The 16,728-nt window shown below is 43.2% G+C and overlaps 1 protein-coding gene across 1 annotated transcript in view; it reads right to left on the bottom strand.

The window, feature by feature from the left end:
- Positions 1 to 16,728, bottom strand: part of Nox3 (NADPH oxidase 3) — a 65,834-nt gene that overhangs the window by 17,945 nt on the left and 31,161 nt on the right. The window contains exons 10-12 of the mRNA XM_013026926.1: positions 15,384 to 15,476; positions 13,570 to 13,823; positions 10,267 to 10,429 (exon numbers count right to left, since the gene is read on the bottom strand). Of these exons, the coding sequence (XP_012882380.1) occupies positions 10,267 to 10,429; positions 13,570 to 13,823; positions 15,384 to 15,476 (510 nt within the window). The remainder of the gene's footprint in view (positions 1 to 10,266; positions 10,430 to 13,569; positions 13,824 to 15,383; positions 15,477 to 16,728) is intronic.

The raw sequence follows: 16,728 nt of genomic DNA, 5'->3' as shown, positions 1-16,728 counted from the left end.
GCACCCATAATCGCAGACTACTTTATCTCCATTAAATTATTTGAGCCCAAATGGGCACTTCTGCAAAATAACATGCTTTTCTCTGCCAGTGAACAAACTGTCACACTGTGATTTTGGAGGAAAAAAAAATCACATTGTGTTTGAAAGGAGCCAGCGTGAATGGTGAGAGTCAGGGGCCTGTGGACTGCGCCAAGACTTCAGGATGAGGAACCGCTCACCACAGTGCTGGCTGTGCTTCAGCTGAACAAGATGAAGAATCGCTCCTTACTGTGGCTTTCAGGGCTCCCCAAAGTGCCTGCGCAGCTAGACCAGCCCCCTCCACCGTTACTTATGACCTAAAGCTCGGGATTTCAGCTCTCTTCTCCAGAGACCTGAACGGCTCGGGCACAAATCCACGTCTCCAGCCGTGGCCTCTGCAGAAAGGAGATTATGGTCACTGAGGAATCAAGCCACACAGGCCAGAGGATTTCCTCTCCTTAGTGTCCAAGAAAGCTGCAGAACTGGGGGCTGGGCTCGTGTCGACTATTTAGTGAAATGATGCCCAGAAAGACTTTTTTTCTTTTTTAAATGTACTCTATTGAGCAAATGGCAGGTGACAAAAAATAGTTTTGGTTTGCTTCGTTTTGTGCTTTGAATTGCAGACGATTCTATCTAGAAGAAACTACAGGAGATGAATCTGCTAATTCTTTGGATTATTATTATTATTATTATTTTAACATTTCTATCTCCTGCCATAGGTGGTCCTTTCCAGAACCTTCTCTCCAAAGAGAGGTCCCTAGGGCTCAGCCACATCTGTGGGAGGGCTGGTGTAGGCTCTAGGCCCTGCCTGGTGACTCCCAACCTGGAAACATCTCCCAAAGCTTTCCTCCCACTCCCTCTGCCAGCCTGCATCCAGCTCACAATCATCAAATCAGATTTATAGGTGAGACTGAACAAATAGATCACATTCAAGAGGAAAAGAAAATCCACAGCATGTATTTGAAGGCTCAGCATCTTGCCTGTTCTCTTCAGGTTTTCTGTAGGAATTTGTGATACTACTTGTCAGGAAGAGCAAATACTGGTAAAAAAAAAAATAGGACCTATCTCTGTCAAGAATTAGAGGCTGTATTTTGTTCTTTTTTTTTTTTGGTCAGTCGTGGGGCCTGAACTCTGGGCCTGGGCTCTGTCCCTCAGCTCTTCAGCTCAAGGCTAGCACTCTACCACTTGAGCCACAGCGCCACTTCTGGCTTTTTTTCTTTTTGCTTATGTGGTGCTGAGAAATAGAACCCAGGGCCTCATGCATGCAAGGCAAGCGCTCTGCCACTGAGCCACCTTCCCAGCCCAGAGGCTGTATTTTTTGTTGGACAGCCTCTGATCAAAGGTCACAGAAAATAGTCATCTGAGGACAAATGGTTCTTCTGTCCCTTAGCATGATGTCTAGCCTTCTTGCCCCCTTTTTCCCTGGCCCCCTTCCCGCTCCCCTCCTTCCCCCCCACAAAAAAAGTACAATGTCTTCTTTCTGGCTCTCAAACCTTTTTGGAGATTATGCAGCCCTCCAAGCAGTGGGTTTTCAATTCAGAGCAGAGCCAAGGGTTCCCTCTGATGAGATCCTCCCCCCACCCCCAAGGTCCAGGCCCTTCTACTCAATCACTGGTTTCTCAATCACTGGTTTACAAAGGCGGAGCGAGTGTTTACCAAGTGTCACCAGCACGCTACACCATGGACAATAAAAGTGAGTAAGAAAGACAAGTAAAAACAGTCCCCATTCTCATGGAGTTTGCATCAGAGAGAGAGAAGAAAGATGAGGCACAAACACCTAGAATACAGCATAAGTCAGATGGTGGTTAAGTGCTGAGCAGAAACATAAGGCGAGCTGGGGAGGGCTAGAGTCCAAGGACAGTGCAGTGGAAGAGGACACAAGTACCAGTCAAGGTGCAGGTGATGGAATCAGGCGAGTGGAGTGCAGAGGTCCTGGCGCCCTGCCCAGGAGACCTACGTGTCTGGAGCTCCCTGGAGTGAGAACAGGAAGGAGATGATAAGGAACACTAGGGCGTCTCCTTCTGAATGAATGGGGTGTGGGGGTCACCACTGGCTTTTACTCTGAAGGAGCTGTGGTAGAAAGGAGTGGAAGGGAAGAGTCTGTCGTGAGCTGAGGCCTGGGGAAGGGTCTACTTGGCTGCTGTGTTGACCCTGGGGGTGACTTGGGGCCTAAGGAAGCTGGTTTGATCACTGATGTTGGCAAGGAATACTACTGCCCGCTTTCTTTTCCCTTCCTGAGGCATTTATTCTAGATTCTTCTTCCTTTGTTCCTGGTAGAAATGGAAAATCTGTTGACAAAATTGAACACTGAGGTCCCTTCTACACCCTTTCCCACTTCCTGTCTGATAAGTTGTCTTATCTCAGAACATTAAACACACACCACTGATTTGTTTATTTCTGACCCTTAAAGGAAAACACCTAAAATACAGCCACACATTCAAAAAATGAATGATATGCCAAACATTTGTTTAATAAAACTTCCTAATTTTCAAGCCAGTTCTGGCCTTCCTCACTTGGAATTCTCCATGCTTGAATCTTTCTCTTTTCAAATAGCAACGATGCCTCTTCTTAACTTCCTGGTGACATAGCCATGTGTTAGTGTTCTTAGGGTTGGTTAGGACTTTTATATTCTTTGTTTCCTTGTAACAGTTGTGTGAGTTTTTCCTCCATAATTGACTTACGGGTGACACCGGCAGCTTTGGTACAAGAAACTAAGGAGGAAAAATGGTTAGGCCCAGTAGAAGTGCTTCCAGCAGAAAAAGAAAAAAAAAAAGACTTTGAAAAGAAGAAAGAGGTATTTACAGCGTCGCTTTCATCTTTTCAATGGTGGGGGACGCTCCCCGTGAAGGGACACAGGATTTCCACCTCTCTATTTCGCCGGCAGAAAGGACCTGGTCCATGGTATGACAAGCATTCCAGACAATAGGCGGCAACGCTATGATCTGTGCGTTCCAACCCTCACCCCACTTTAGTCTCCCAAAATAAAGGAAACCCTAAAATCTGAAAGCATGGCTTTCAGAATTCTGCAGCAGATATCAGAGGCCCCAAAATACCTCAGGTTACTTTTAAAGATTTTTATTAAACAGAAAGTCATCCTCGGTAAGATAAAGTTCTGAATTTCCACCGTAACAAAAGTTACCCCGCATTCCTATGGAGACAGCACATGGGACTCTGCAATGAGGGTCTCTCTGTAGGGGGCCCGGCCCGGCACAGCCCTATATTGGGACTTTGTTCCCAGGTAGTGATGACCAGACCCAACTCAGCGATGTCTGCCATGGGAGGCCCAGTGGGAGCTTGCAGTGCTGCGCTTGCCCCGCATGTCACAGCTCATTCCCAGCATCTCCAAAGGCTGAGAGTTCCTCATTAGCTCATGGAGATCATGGGGATCTGGAGTCAGGAGGAAATGGAGCCATGCCCCTCCTCCTTCTCCTCCTCTTCCTGTGTGTGTGTGTGTGTGTGTGTGTGTGTGTGTGTGTATCTGACAGAGAGAGAGATAGAGAGAGACAGAGAGACAGAGACAGAGAGAAGAACTGGGGCTTGAACTCAGGGCCAGGGAGCAGTCCCTTAACTCTTACTCAAGGCTAGTGCTCTACCACTTGTGCTATAGCTCCACTTCTGTCTTTTTGGTGGTTAACTATGGATAAGAGTTTCATAGGCTATTCTGCCAGGGCTGGTTTCGAACTGTGATCCTCAGATTCAGCCTCCTGAGTAGCCAGGCTTACAGGCATGGGCGACTGGTACCTGGCTGTACAACTTCTTGATGAAAAGAATTATAGAAAAATTTTAAAAAAAAGAATAGCTGCTGATGTATTTTATTGCTAGGGCTCACGGATTCTTCAATCTGGACTTAGTACTCCCTGGCTATTTTATCTCTAAAGCTGGGAGAGGCATTCACAGATGCAGGTAGAGGATACTACATAAAGAGGTAGTTCTTTATATCCCAAATTGGTTTCCCAAGGGCGAGTGGGAAAACAGCGGGTAGGTCCTTATTTATGTTTCGGAACCACTGCAAAGAGGGAGTGTCCATAAGACACAGACATGCTCATCACATACTCTTTGTTATTTATTCCGAGATACTGGCAGCTTACGGAAGCAGGGAAGGATATTTAAATTGAGCCTAGATTATCATACGTGGGAAATGCCCCTGAACATAGAACAACTCTCGAGGTTATTGTGATTCTGAAGGGGTATGGCTTACTGAAACATTTAGCCCAATGTCTGACAGACGCGTGAAGTGCCGAGGAGGTGGGAAGATGGTTGCTGCTGAGGATATTCTTCTCACTGCTGTTTGTGGCAACAACATACAATGAGGGCGAGGAGCTGATCTTGTGAGAGGGACCTGGCTTGGTCTGCGCTTTGCTACTCACTCCTGGAGTATCGAGTGAGATAAGGCAAGGCCAGAGTTGGGTTCATCTAGCACTGGTCTCCAAATGGGAATTTCAGCACTGACTTTAACGACTTAAGTCCGTAGAGAAGATCCTTTTCCTAAGGCAAGTGAACTCTGGGCCTTGTGTGCACTGAACCCAAGAGCAGGCTTTTTACTGGAAGCCTCAGTGTTTCCACCTGGCCTCAAGCATGAAGGAACGGGCCTGTGGCTGCCGTGGGAACTCCCTCCCGACGGGCAGCCCAGTTCTGCATCCCGCCTAGCACAAAAGATCCAGAATGAGCAGGAGCTCGACACCAGCATGGGCCCAGACACTGCAGAGGGACTCATCACGACCCTCCATAAAAGAACGTTCTCTCTGAAAGGATACAGACTGTGCACCATCTTTAGAAGATGTACTACATCCCCAATAAAGGGCTGTGATTAGTGTCCTCGTTTTTATTTTGTTATGATTATCCTGGTCATCCTAGATGAATTGAACAGCATCCAAGAAACAAATACAAGAAAAAAAAATATTTCTTCTTATCGAGAAGTCCCCTGAGGGCGTAAAGGCTCTGGTTTCTAAAGCAGCAAAATAGTAAGATGGCTCTACACCACTGCAGAGTAGTTTTCATCCTTTAGTTTTTCTCAAAGCCATTATCCTCAGTGTTAACTATTTCATGACACTATTTCTCCTTTGCCTTGTGGCTTAGGACTTTTGTGTCTGCTCCAATCGCAGTTCATAACCATTGCTGGACAGCTGAAGAATTCAGAACTAGTAGGCTGATTAAATAGATCGTGAGCTAGCCATGGTATGGAGTAGAATAAAAGTCACTGAATAAAGTGAAATAGATCATTAGGTGTTGACCCTGACAGTATTCTAAGCCACATTATAATGGAACCCAAAGCCAATTTGTAATCTCTCTCTTTCTCTCTCTGTCCACAGCATGCTTACGTGTAGATGTGCACACATACACATTGTCAAAAGACCTCCTGAATAAGTGCATACATCTATGAATGTAAAGGCATTGTGAGGAATGGAAAGAGACCACTCACTTGTTTTCTGAGGGACCAAAATGGGGAGAGGTTAGATTGGCAGAGGGATAGAAATGAAGGGAGGATTTTATTCAAGAGTTTACCATGGAGATGGTAATCACTAATAGCTTATATGGCGAATAAACCGAGATACTGACAGTATTAAGACCAGCCACCTTCCATAGGGCAACAGTAAGTCCTCATGGGGTCCTGAAGGTACTTGAGGTCACCTAATGAACGAGGGTAGGCCTGTGTCCTTAGGACAAGCGAATGTGGCCTCTCTCACCCAGCTCAATTAATTATGGCGCTCGCTGGCTAGGAGAGATGATCCGTTCTGGGATGGCCAGAGCTCCAGGGCAGGGGGAAAGTGAGAGTAAATAATTTCTCAGAGTAAACCGATTAAATTAAATGCATTTTTCATTCATTAGAAAAGAGAGCGAGCCCTTCTTTGTTTTATTAATATCTTTAAGTAGAGTATGGATTTTTGTCTTCCTTGACCTCTTTCCCTGGTTCCCAATGGCCTTTGCTGTCTGTTTATTTGAATTATCTGTTTATTATATTAGGTTAGGAACCCAAAGGCCATTTTTGCCTGGGACTTGCTATAAATACCCATTACCATGGTTATCTATTATTGAACTGATGACGAGAGACAATTTATGAAGAAATTAGATGATCTCAGTTTTTCTATAATCTATTTTATTGTCGTCTGCAGATTACATATGCAGTTAAGAAAATGAAACACATCTCACTGGCTGCTCCCTCAGTTCCTTCTACCCGCCGAGATACCAGCAAGAAGGAAAACGTGTAAGCCAATATATTTATGTCAGCAATCCGCCCCCTCCTTCCCCATTCACACACACCTATTTCATTCATCATTTTGACACTTTGCACAAGCAAACTGTCCTACTTTTTTTTCAAGAGCTCTTTTCACAAATTGAGTGTGATGTAGAATTAATCATACTCGTTAGGCAGGAGCTGGAGGACTTTTATGGCTACAGGGCATTCACGCCCCTCAGCAGTGGATTCTGCCATGCTGTATCAGAGAGCCCGCAACCACTGCTCTCCCCTCCCTTACCCCTCCCTCAGCCCAGAGGGGCACAGGTTCTCATCTGTCTCCAAGTCAGGGAAGTGAACTCTTACTTCAATGTGGAAAAGATCTCGTTAATGCAACACAACATCTCTCCACTTCATTTTCCCCCAGCAAATAATCATCCTTGCTATTCAGCCTCCTTGAGAAGTTTCCTCCTACCTATATCCCTCCCCTCCTTCCCTACCCACTCTTATATCATGGAAAACAAAAGATAGCAACAAAGAAAATTTAAGCTACCAGCTTCAAATAGAAAGTACTGCTTCTGACCTAGTATTAGTTATGCACTGCGTTTTCCTTACAAGTATTTTTTTTTTTTTTTAGCATGATACAGCACAGGAAAAAATGTAACGAAAAACTGTTTGAAGTTGTCATCATGGAGCAATACTTTCTTTTCTTTTTTGACTTGCAACTGGAGACTGGTGCATGCAAATGTATGCCTTTATGCCAACCTGCATTTTACACTTGGAGGAAAATAATCCTAGCTAATTGCAGTTAATCGTTTACCCTTGAAATTCCAGCTCTGAGCTCCTATGCTGTTTTCCTCTCCTCCTTGTTACCAAAGAGAACAATCTGGTAACTGTAGCTCAGACCTGAAAATGTGAAGATATTGGTGGATAAATATGCATTGCTTTGCTCTACCGCACTTTCAAAGTTATATAGATGCTGACGGTTTAGTGGAAGGAATAGTATTTATATCGCAAAAGCATGTGGGCGGCCTGACAAATATTAGTTACGTAAGTCTAATGATAGCTGCACATGCATGCTCACAAAGTTGCTTCAAAGGAGAGAAAGTTCCTCAACCTGTCTTTCTGTAGGCAGACTCTCAGGAATTGGGTCTTAAATGTAATTCTCAGCCTAAACTTTCAGTAGCATGAAAACTTCCACTTCTTTCATGAGAGAGCTTTGAAGTGGAAATCAGAAACATGCTCTGGTCCTGAGCAGGTGACCCCCTGATCATGCGCAGACAGTAATGACCACATCCCGAGAAGCCATGCTCAAAGAATTCACAGCAGATGAGGGGAAAGTGACTATGTTGTGAATCTTAATACAAGAAGATACATGATCATGTGATAGCATGTGAGCTGGTTGTTGTAAGTCAGCAATAGAACTTTCGGGGGTTAGTAGGGGAGAGCCTGGCTCATGGTAGGTGCTGAGCCCCTTCTATAAGTGGGTAGACAGCAGATGGAATGACAGAGCTCAGAGGGCTGAGCAGTCCCTATGAGTCACAACACAGCTTTGCTCTGAGATCCAGACATGGGAAAGGCTGGCTGTTCTGCTTGCTTTGTTAAACTTACTGCAGTGTAGAGAAAAGAAGATGGGCTCCGCTATTCCCAGGACCTAGATTCAAATTGAATTCTAACATTTATTAGATTTTTGCTTCAGGTTTCTCAATGAAGTATGAGCGTGTCCTGTGACAATCCAATAAGATGATTTTTTTAATCATTCGTACAAACTCTGTGGTAGGCCCCAGTTTCCTTATCTGTAAAATGGGAATGAGAATGTCAAATACCTTTACAAGAGAGCAGGGATGGCACTTGTGAAATGCCATGCTTCTGGCTCCTTGGTGGTAGATACTAGTAGGAGAACTCGGGATCTACTTGTTCCCAATTGGGCACGGATCTAATATGCCCATCATCGGGGAACAGGAAGCCCCGCCTGGAGATGAAGCACTGATGATGAAGCTTTATTGGGGGTACTGATACTCTGGGGTGAGCAGAATTGAGTTTCTCTGACTAGAAATCACACAGTCTTCCTACCAGGATGACTAAGCTCAGTAGGCTATGGGCATCATATCCACTGTGTGTGGAAAAAAGAAGAAAAGGAGATGGACTTGGGTTTGAATCCTGATTCTGCCTTGTACTACTTGTGCATTTTCAGGAACTTGCTTTTACTCTTTCAAAAGTTTTCTAAACTCCAGTTCTTTATCTAGAGAAGAGGATTTGCTTATTTTACAATATTAACTAAGATAAAATCAAATAAAAAAGAAAACAGCACTCTCAGTCGTCTGAGAATCACGGAATACTAGGATAGAGGAGAAGTCCTGGAGTCTGGCATATCACCCTGGGTCATGGGTAAAGAACGGTTCTGTGGTTAAGTAAGCTTGGAGGGAGGAGTGGACTGAGACTGCATGATGTTCTTTTCTGCAGAGCTGATAGAACAAGCAAGTAGAAAACATAACTTCCTATGAACAGGATGTGAGCGAAGCATTTCTTAGCTCCATCCGAGCACAGATTTCTCTTTAGGAGATCATGTCACAAAATGAATGCTTCAGAGGATGCACACAGGGCATTGTGTGAGCTGAATCTGCCATCTTCTAGCCAGGCGCTGATGGCTCATACCTGTAATTCCAGCTACTTAGAAAGCTGAGATCTGAGGAGCGCAGTTCAAAGCCAGCCTGGGTAGGAAAGTTCATGAGACTCTTATCTCCAATGAACCACTAGAATAACAGAAGTGGCACTGTGGCTCAAAGTGGTAGAGTGCTAGCCTTGAGCAAAAGAGCTCAGGAACAGTGCCCAGGCCCCAATTTAAGGCCCCATGACCCAAAAAACCAACCAGCCAACCAAATAAATATCCAGCATCTTCTGATGGAGAAGGAACTGCAGCCAAAGGGTGGCAGAGAAGATGTAGCAGGAGAAGACCAGACATTTTAGTTCCTAATGTTTACCCACTTTGTGTGACCACGGCCCCATATCTGTGCCTGATACTCATCCTAAGGCATCAGAAAATGCTACACACCAAAGTATGGTGCTTGGCAAGCTAAATACTTTGAGCTAAAGAAGAACTAACATCTTCCTGCCCTTGTACTCCCCCACCTCCAATTTCACCTCCCTTTTCCTCGCAAAAGGCAGGGCAGGGCTTTCTCTGCAATTTTCTTGTCCCAGATTTTCTAGAATATAAGTTGCAGGAAGAGAAACTAGAGCTGATCCCACCATCTGGGCCTAGGCGCAGTTATCCTAAGTTTCTGTCTGTTCTTTGTGTCCATTCATCTCCCCTGAATATTATTTATTTTTTCTTTAGAGTTGCCTGCAGCCTCCATCTTTCTCTCCTCTGTGAAGTGGGTGTAAGTTCCAGCCATCTGTCTCTCCTTTGAGTCTTGTGTTTGTGTGGCTCCCATGAGCTTGTACATCCATACATTTGTACACCTTTCCTCCTGTTCATCTGTCTCTTGTCAGTTTGTTGTATGGACGCCAATGACTAAACCTTCTGGGGATGGAAGTTCCTTTTCCCTCAACAGGGTCAAAGTTTAGGATGGAGTTTTTGGATGGGAGAAAGGAAGAAAGAAATCTTAGAGACATCTAGTCAGCAAAGACAAAACAACCAAAGGGAGATTTAAAGTTGGACACCAACATCATCATCAGAGAGCCAACGAATCCCAGGAAGGCGTGGAATTGAACGGTAGCAACCACAGTATTGAGCTAGGGCAGCTGCGGGGAGGGCTGACCGTTAACGTGACTGACAGCTGCCCAGTCACACAGCATTTGCAGCCTGTCCACATTTTATTGAGATGAGCAATTACATGTCCTGTAATGGCAATGAAGCAATAAAATTTATGTCTTGTCATCTTTAACAAGATTAGACATAACCCTTCTCATAAATGCAATACTGAACAGAGATTTTTAAGAACGTAAGTATAGTTAAGGATCCTTGAGTTTATCCCCCATAGTTAATTAACAATCCTCCTCAAGAATTGGTAGTTGATAGACAGAAGGCTATTGGACCTTTCACTCCATGCACGGGTGAACTAACGGCTTCCCCGTACCTTGCTCAGTCCTGGTGGGTTCCATGACTCACAACATTCGTACCACATGGATTTCAGAAGAGAAGCAAAGGGGGTCACTCCTATTCCCGCTGCCACGCACACACTCACAGAGTAGTGAAACACGTCTGTGAGAGCAGCTCCAAACGGCCCATCCACAGCCAGCCTGCAAGCACACAGAGCAGCCCGATTGACCTTCACATCACCTTGCGGCTCCCTCCTCCTCCCCGACCTGTGCATTGTACAGTGTTGGTGAATGCATGCACAAGTGACTGACTATGAATGTAAAAGTGACAGGACATCGCCTGCTCTCTCCTGCTATGGCTCACACCACTCCCACAAGGCCAACTCTGTGGAGGGTTTCTGGGTCCTTGCTTTGGCTCCAAGGACCCTGATGCCCAGTGGGAACCCTTCCTACAGCCTCTTGCCCCAGCTCCATCCAGGGGCAAAAAGCAGGGCTTTGAGGGTGGTTTAGATGGCTGGCTGGTTTCTTTCTTTTTCTTTTTCAAATGAGAAGTTCCCTGTTTTCATTTGTTTGGTCACACATGTTTTTGTATGTTTGTAGAATTTTAGTCTAATGGAAGCTGTTTCTTTGGAATAAATACACTTTTAAAAAAATAATTTGTCAGTTCAACTATGTAAGACTCACTAGTTTAGCTGATATTAATGCAGAAAATCTGTCATCCTGAGGCCATGGGTTGAGAAGATGTTTTGTCTTGCTTAGAGTAAAATTTTCTTCATAAGGATAAAGCATATTCTTTGATTAAATAAGATAGGCTGTAACATGGCTCTTTCTTTGTGGACTGGCTCTGTCTCTTTTTCATCTCTCAGTCTCCCAGATTAACTTTTTTTCCCCCCTAAGTGTATAGTACCACCTCCTGCCACAGGACCTTTGCTTGTTACCATCTTTTCACTTGCAATACTCTGCCCTAATTTCTCCCTCTCTCTCCTGACATGATTGATAGTTACCCTTTGGTTAGAGCCTATTCAATTTTTATTTCTCTGAGAATTTTCTCCTGGATCTTAGACTAGATCAATCCTCTCCTATGATTTATAGCACAATGTACCCTTTCTTATCATTGTTGTCATCTTCTCCTGTGTATATTTATGTGTGCGTGTGTGTGTGTGTGTGCGTGTGTGCATACTCACATGCATGAGTTAAATTATAGCTGTCTTGATTTTTAACCTACTGGGTCTTTTCAAGTGGGAGGTAGACTTGTCTTTGCTCACTAATGGATCCCGGTACCTTTCTTGCTACTGAGCATGGAGTTATTCAATAACAATTCGTTGAATCAATTGTAAAGGGAATGTTTAAAGTATTTCAGTCAGCTGAATGTCTTAAATAACTATTCCAAAAAGTACACATTTACATATGAACAAAGATATGCTAATTAAAAGGTTTCTAAGTTATTCATAACTTTTCCCAAAGGAGTTCCTGGGGAAGGCACCTGAGGTTGGCCCGTGTGGGTTTTACTATGCGTTCATGAAAGTTCAACTGGGTTTCTTTTTAAATATTCTGTAGTTCAGACTTCCTAATAATTCAAATGAACTCTCCTCAAGTTAATCTTAATTAATAAGCCATTATTACATATTGATATATGGAAATGGGGAAATAAAAATAAAAGGTCATTAACCACAAATGGGGTATTTTAGGCCCACTGTAGATGATTTTTACAAATAATCAGATAAAGGAAATTGGGAGAGGGAGAGAGAAACAAAGACTGCCTGTGAATTAAAATGAATTAGTGTTGATTATTTTTATAATTAGTCATCATCAGGATTTACTTGACCCCAATTTTAAAATAATATCAATTAAATCCAAAGGAGACTTCTATCACAAAACCCACAGAAATACCTGAAAACATTTGATATATTTAGGGTTTTCCTGTTTTGTGGAAAAGTGATTGTAGTCTGATGATATTAAGCTGCAGGGCCACTAGTTCTATTTTGGGGCAGTGTGAGATTTTTTTTTTCTCATGAATAACTGAACTTTGTATCTTCTGAGAAACTCCCAGGAGCTCAGTTATGGAAAGAGATACTGTGTGTGTGTGTGTGTGTGTGTGTGTGTGTGTGTGGGTGTGTGTGCATAGCAACATTCTTGAGATTAGGCATTTACATTGCATTATGATCCTTGAAATTCAGCTACATTGCTTACTTCTTTCTATCAAAAAAAGGAGGAAAGGTCTCAGTGGAATAGTTCGCTGATTTGGGTTTTCAACTGAAGTTCTCAAGGCAGTACTGATGCCTTGCATAGATGGTAGAAGTAGGAATCTCTTGATGCCTCTTTTGAAATTCTTTTAAAGGTTGTTCTCACATTTCTTGTGTGTGTGTGTGGGTATGTGGGTGGGTATGTGTGTGTGTGTGTGTCCTTGATTTTTCTGGAGTTCTAAACATAAGCTTCCTGTGTACTTGGGTGGTCCTGAAGTCTGAGACTTAGGACTCGGCCTTGGGCCAATGTTTACTGATATGGGCCAAGAACTGGTCATTCACACTGGGATTTTGGTCATGTCCTTAGGCCTTTTCATATGGTGATATTGCAGGCTGAATGATGGATGATATCTCCTGGTTAACATGTGAGTTTACTTGGAAATAGGGTTGCAGAGATAAAAAAAATGAAGTTAAGATATGGCTATATGAAACAGTGTGGGCCCTGACTGCCCAATATTTTTAGCAGAAAGCATCCTTCTTCTGAAGACCAACCTTTACAAATACAGTCTGTGACAGAAAAGAGCTCAGAGTTGTCTGACTCATGGCAGGCTGCACATAATTAGACAGGAGCTGCTTTTGGAACTGGAAAGCAAACTGTTCCTTCTCTCTGGATCATCGCCTACTTTTGTTGAACATTTGTTTTTTTTTCTTTTACAGAAATGTACTTGCTTCTCTTGAATGTCTCCTAAATTATATATATTATGTAGATTTTTACATTTTTTAAAAAAAAGACTGAAACTTACAACCTAGCATGAAGATACTGCCAAATTTGGTCAAATATCCATGCATCCAAGTATTTCACTATTTGCAATATTGCAACTGAGACATAAAAATGAGAAGGGTAGCTGGGTGCTGGTTGTTCATGCCTGTAATTATAGCTATTCAGGAGGCTGAGATCTGAGAACCACGGTTCAAAGCCAACCTGGGTAGGAAACACTGTGAAACTCTTATCTCCACCAAAAGGCCCAAATTGGAGCTGTAGATCACCTGGTAGAGCATTAGCATTGAGCATAAAAGCTCTAGGACAGCGATCAGGCTCTGAATTCAAGCCTGACTGGTGGGGGGAGTGGGGCAGAGGGAGGGAGAGGTGGTTCTAACCTTGGCAGGCTGCAAAGATCTTTGAGAGCTGATCCCTCAGTCCCAAAGGCCTTCAATAAAGCTCCTGTCCAGTCTCCTGCTGCCCGGATGTGCACACTGAAGAAGTCCTCTTGCGGGGCTGAGGTGAGCGTGAAGGGGTGCCATTCCAGTGGGGAGATGGCTGGGCACTGGATGAAGATGTATTGTCCTGGCGCCATCTTGAAATCACGCTTCTTCATGTGAAGTTCGAGGACTGCTGATGGGTGACTTATCACCTACAGGAGAGCAAGGCAGCTGCTGGTTATTTTTTATTTAGAGTAATAAAAACTCAGTCTTTATTTCATTCCATTAATTTTAACTCAGTTGTGTTTTTACTTTTAGCTATAGTTTCCTGAGACAATTGGCTATGAGTGGCCAATAATTGCTGCTACCACTTTCATGCCTGGATTTGTTTTTTGGGGGTTTTTTTGGGGTCTGGTCGTGGGGCCTGAACTCTGGGCCTGGACGCTGTCCCTCAGCTCTTCAGCTCAAGGCTAGTGCTCTACCACTTGAGCCACATCATGCCTGGATTTGTAACTTGAGCAAGAATGAAGTTCATTCTCTGTTTGACATTGAGTCACCATACCCATGTGCAATGTGGTACCCAAGATGAGATTCTGTCCCTCAAATGACCAAGCTTTCCATAGCCCATTTAGCCAGTTTCAGGAGATATATGCTGGTCTATATGTGTATCACTTAATTATTATATGAGTCTCTTTGAATTAACCCCAGTATTTCTTCATGGTGAGCGGACAACCATCTTCTAACTCACTGGGAATGGGCTCTGAGAAACTTTTTTCCTGGCTAGTTGTTTATCCAAAGACAGCACTAATTTTCCTCTGTAGACTTCCATCTTGCTTTCTGAAAAGGCTTCCATGTCTCTGTGTCTTCTTTTCGGGGCAAGAGGCACAAGAGAGGAACATCTAACATCTCCATCCTGCCATACTACTTTTCCACTCAGAAGAACATTTTAATCTTTAGTTCTAGGCTTCTCTCCCTTCTGGTAGTTGTTCTAACACTGCTCTTAAATGGTTTCCCTAGTAACAGTTCTAGGTGTCTACACATTTTCTAGCCTGGCTTTTGATACAGGCTGGTATCTTTCTGTACTTCAACACAATAAGTCACATGAATGCAGAATATGACTTTCTATATATCTATTTGTATGAAGACAGTATTTTGTTAAAATTGTATTCGAAAATACAAGTGCCGTTAGTAGTTTAGGGTTGGTAAGCACAGAGCTGCTGCTTATACATTTAAAAAGTTGGGGGTGGTAGCGGAGGGCTTGTTGTTTTTGGTTGTTGTTGTTATTCTAGATAAACATTCTTCTTCTGTCTATTCCTGTCTTCTTCCATTATGATGTAGAAACCAAAGAGCCACAGGAACAAATATCAACATGGAGCAATACTACCATGTATATCTTTCCTCTCCATGGTGACCCCCCATGTGTCTTTATGTGGTATAGGAGTTATTACTTTGCGCAATGCAAATCATTTTCACTTCTTCCTCTTTTCCCCTCTCAGAGAGAAACCAGGACAAAGAGGAATACTGATAAATCCAGCTCTCTATTACAAACCTTGAACAGAAGTCTGTGTACTGGTCGGTAGCCCTGATCCCTGCCGTCACTAAAATTAGTCACTCTACAAAGATGCTCAGGATACAAGCAATTATTAGAACAGAAGTTGAGCCTCTAAATTACAGACCGTTCTGCAATAAAAATGGCAAATTAAAAACTTGGGCTAATAAAAATTTTTCATCTGCACTCAGGCTTTTATTCAGACATAAAGCTACACGCATACCTTGGTGATGACAACTTCTTGTTGAAATCGCCAGAACCTAATTATTCTTTCACATGCATACAAGACCACAGGGCCTAAAACCCATTTCCAGGCCTGCAGAGAGCAGCAGAGAGAGAAAGGAGAAGGAAATGAAAACGGATTCCAAATATTTTCAATTTGAACCAAATCGATACATAACATGATGGGGTTTAGACATTTTCCTTTAACTTGGGTCCAGTTATCAACAACAAAGATGTCTCCTTGTATTAAATACTATAACATTCAATTACTCCTTGAAGCCTACAAGCTTATTTAAGAGATTAAACTCTCCTATATTGGTTTTTATGCTTACTTGATCAATGATGCCTTTATGTAATTAGAAATAATTGAATTTGCAAAGAAATAAGAAAGCAGATTGATGTTTATGTTATATATGATAGGATCGTAAATGCTCCCCAACTCAGCCAAAGTTAAAGGCTTATAAAACAGCTGTACCCAGTGAATACAGGACATGAAAAATTAAATTAAAAAACATGTTTCAAGTAGTTTTTTTCAGTGCATCAGAACTGAGGCCTCTGTGAATTCCTACCCTCCATGTGCCCTACATACAGGAATCCCCCAGTGTTTGGTGAAATATGAAATTATTTTTTTCTTGTCAGTCCTGGGGCTTGAACTCAGGGCCTGGGAGCTGTCCCTGAACTTTTCTGCTCAAGGCTAGCACTCTGCCACTTTGAGCCACAGCAGCACTTCTGGTTTTCTGGTGGTTAATTAGAGATCGGAGTCTCACAGACATTCCTGCCTGGGCTGGCTTTTAACTATGATCTTCAGATCTCAGCCTCCTGAGTAGCTAGAATTACAGGCAGTGAGCCACCAGTGCCTGGTAACAGTGAAAATCTTCATGTTCCATAAATCAGTTACTATGCCCTTCTTCCAAGAGTGTACTCTGCATTAGCGCTGACCAACTGGCCAGCAGCATGCTCTCATACCAGGTGCTATGACAATACAAGACGACTTCCTCTAGTAAAGGGGATGAATGGGACCTCAAAATACTTAAAAACCTAAATTTGGTCTGATCTGCAGCAATCCCACGAGGCATATGATATTCCCTTTATTCCCTGGAAGAGGAATCTAAGGCTCAGGAAGAGCAAATCACTCTTCTAGGACCATCAAAGGACTAAGGTATTCAGGTGAGATGTGAACTCAGACATGTCTGTCCACCTGGGCTTTGTTCTCAGGATTTCAGGCTACCTCTCTGGAACACTTATATTCTGCAAAAAGAACCATGCTTCTTTCTTTCCAACACAAACTTTGGTCCTAAGGCTTATGTTATAAAACTTTATACACTCAGGAACCATTGAATGTTAGG

Source organism: Dipodomys ordii, unplaced genomic scaffold (assembly GCF_000151885.1).
Source record: "Dipodomys ordii isolate 6190 unplaced genomic scaffold, Dord_2.0 Scaffold98, whole genome shotgun sequence".
NCBI classification, from domain to species: domain Eukaryota; kingdom Metazoa; phylum Chordata; class Mammalia; order Rodentia; family Heteromyidae; genus Dipodomys; species Dipodomys ordii.
The sequence above is the reverse complement of the archived record's forward strand: the minus strand, read 5'-3'. Positions and strand labels throughout refer to the sequence as shown.